The sequence below is a fragment of the Otolemur garnettii genome, unplaced genomic scaffold, assembly GCF_000181295.1.
Source record: "Otolemur garnettii isolate 467f Iridium unplaced genomic scaffold, OtoGar3 scaffold00777, whole genome shotgun sequence".
NCBI classification, from domain to species: Eukaryota; Metazoa; Chordata; class Mammalia; order Primates; family Galagidae; genus Otolemur; species Otolemur garnettii.
Genome location: NW_003853172.1, coordinates 2,656 through 5,418, shown reverse-complemented (window position 1 = coordinate 5,418; position 2,763 = coordinate 2,656). Strand labels below are relative to the sequence as shown.

At 39.8% G+C, this 2,763-nt stretch overlaps 1 protein-coding gene across 1 annotated transcript in view; it reads left to right on the top strand.

Moving 5' to 3' along the window:
* Nucleotides 1-535: 535 nt before the first annotated feature.
* Nucleotides 536-2,763, top strand: part of LOC100954999 (set1/Ash2 histone methyltransferase complex subunit ASH2-like) — a 3,795-nt gene continuing 1,567 nt past the window's right edge. The window contains exons 1-2 of the mRNA XM_023509160.1: nucleotides 536-1,457; nucleotides 2,269-2,486. Of these exons, the coding sequence (XP_023364928.1) occupies nucleotides 1,228-1,457; nucleotides 2,269-2,486 (448 nt within the window). The 5' untranslated portion in view covers nucleotides 536-1,227. The remainder of the gene's footprint in view (nucleotides 1,458-2,268; nucleotides 2,487-2,763) is intronic.

The window sequence follows — 2,763 nt, the reverse complement described above, 5'->3', positions numbered from 1 at the left end:
AAAAAAAAAAAAAAAAAAAACTTTATGAGAAACAGCAGTAACATCTGATTTGTTCATAATGAGAAATTCTGCAGAAATCTGGTCTTGTAGATGTGGAACATGCCCTACCTCCATGTCTGGATCCTTTTTATTGCAGCAGAACTGCTGATAATTTATAAGCTTGCCTCAAATTAAGATAATAGTTTTCTATGCAGTTGTTTACATAAAGGTGTTTTACTGCAGTTTCAGGGACATTTTTTGGAAGGGGGGGAACTAATTTGGAGGAATAATAGGACTGGAAAAATTTCAAAGGTTACTATTTCAGAAATACACAAGGTAGTGCCAGGCATGGTGGCTCACCCCTGTCATCCTAGCATTCTGGGAGGCCGAGATAGGTAGATTGCTTGAGTTCAGGATTTGGAGACTAGCCTGAGCAAGAGTGAGACTCCATCTCTAAAAAATAGCCAAGCTTTGTGACTGGTGCCTGTAGTCTTAGCTACTTGAGAGACTGAGGCAAGAGAATCACATGAGCCCAAAAGTTTGAGGTTGCTGTGAACTGTGACAGTATAGCACTCTACAGAGGGCAAAAAGTGAGACTGTCTCCAAAAAAAATTGAAGGTAATTTTCCTTGTGTCCTTGGTATGCAGCTATAATTTTTGTACGAAATATGTAAATTGTCTATTAATTCCTCACAAGCCAGGTTATTCTAACCTGAAATTTATGCATTAGAATGATCTTAATTGACAAATGGATATGGAACTAAAACTTGCCTGCTAAATTTAAAGCCTTCTTTCTTGTGTTCTGTACAACCACTCCGGATATCTAGTACCACTGGAGAGTAACACCCTTCTAGTACTTCTGTTTCTGTTTTCCACGTTTGATGTATTTTCTCTTGTTGGATATTCACATCAAGTGCTTTAGCAGATATTGTGCCTTTATGGAATACATTGTGCAAGTTCAAGCAAGTGAACATTGATTTACAGTGAAGATAGTCTCTCTTTATGGGTGTTTATATTAATTTGGATGGAAAAAAGTATATCCATGCAGTTGTTTTTATTCTTTTTAGCTGTGGCTGTTTGGAATCTCAATGAGTGAAAACACATTTGTGTCACACCCTCAGAAAGTATACGTGTAGTTACAGCTCATTAAGAAAGGAAAATTGGAAATGTTAACACAGGTATCATTATTGCTAGGTTCATTTGAGGTCACGGCCAGAACCCAGAGTTCTGAACAAAGGTGAAATCCAATATGGTTTTGAGAAGGGAATTCTCCTGTGGTGTTACACAAATGCACTTTGGGTGTGCTGGGCCCCCTGGAATTTCAGAAGCCACACTGGGCTTCCATCAAGGCTTACTGACAGTAATCTGCCTTCTCTTCAAAGGGGGAAGAATTGCAGTGGGCAGCAGTGGAAAAGGAAGAGGAGCTAATCACAAACAGCAGGATGGAAGGACCACAGGGACCACCAAGAAAGTTCAGAGGTGGGCATAGTTGGCCCTCTGGCCCCCATTTGAGTGTTATTTGGTGTTGGTAAAGCCCACTAGAGGGAAAAGAGATGTTTTCCCTGAGCTCAAGAGGGAAAGGAGCTGTTTATCCTCAGCTCAAGTGTCTGAAGATAAAAGCCTGTCCATTTTTGCCAAACCTTGAGCATTTTGAGGCCCAAAATAACCCCAGGCTAGGTATTCATTTTATGAACTTGTTTCTACAGAAATGTACCCCAGGCTGGTAGCATCCTCTGGTGATAAGTCTGAGGAGTAAAAGTTCAGTTAAAGCATCTTGAGAAATGATAGATCGGGAGAGGGAGTGAAATCAATTATGAATGTCAGCTCTTTTACTGAATTCTCTGCTTCTCTCTTTCATACATCTTCCCTTCCCTTCGTCTAATAAATACTGAGATGTTGACATCCAGGTCCCTTCTTTAGGGTAGTAACAGATAGTAAATGTTCCTCTCCCTGAGTTTCTGTTCATTAGTGCATAATAATAAATATACTACAGGAAATCATTTTCATTCTTCTTCTCCACTTCTTTCCTACAGTGGACATACTCAGAAACCACCAGGAAGATCCCTGCCAAATATAAGTAATTTAACCAAAATTGCTTTGCCAAATAAAGCTAATCCTTCTCATTTCTCCCTTTTGCCTGCAGAGGGCAGAATGATTTATTTGAGTAATGAAAAGTGTGAAGTTCCATGTGTTCCAACTGAAATCTAATAGGAGTCTTTTCTTACACAATTAAATGCAGTTGAACTAGAGGGGTGTTTAGTTTCTTGATTTTATTTTTTCCTTTCTGCAGTAATCCTTTGTTTTCTGCTCAGCACCTTCCTCCTCATGGCTATCCCTTAGAACACCCATTTAACAAAGATAGCTATCGGTATATCCTAGCTGAGCCTGATCACCACGCCCTTGACCCTGAGAAGCTTGAACTTGAATGCTGGGCAGGAAAACCTATTCCTGGACACCTCTACAGAGCCTGCCTGTGTGAACAGGTTTTGTTGGCCCTACATGACAGAGGTATGTAAGGTATTTAAGGTCACATCAGTTCAGGGTTGCTTTGAACTGCTGTCATTGTCAGTCTAGAAGTAGACATAACATCTCAGTCTCTTACCACTACACCAGCTCCCATCTCAGCCAGAATGTGGAAGAAATAATTTCCTTTTCTGTCTCTTTCTATAAGTTCTAGCCATTTTATATACATATATATAGTTGTAAAAACTTTCTTTCTTTTTTTGAAGAGTCTCACTCTTTTACACCAGGCTAGAGTGCTGTGACATCATCATAGCTCACAGAA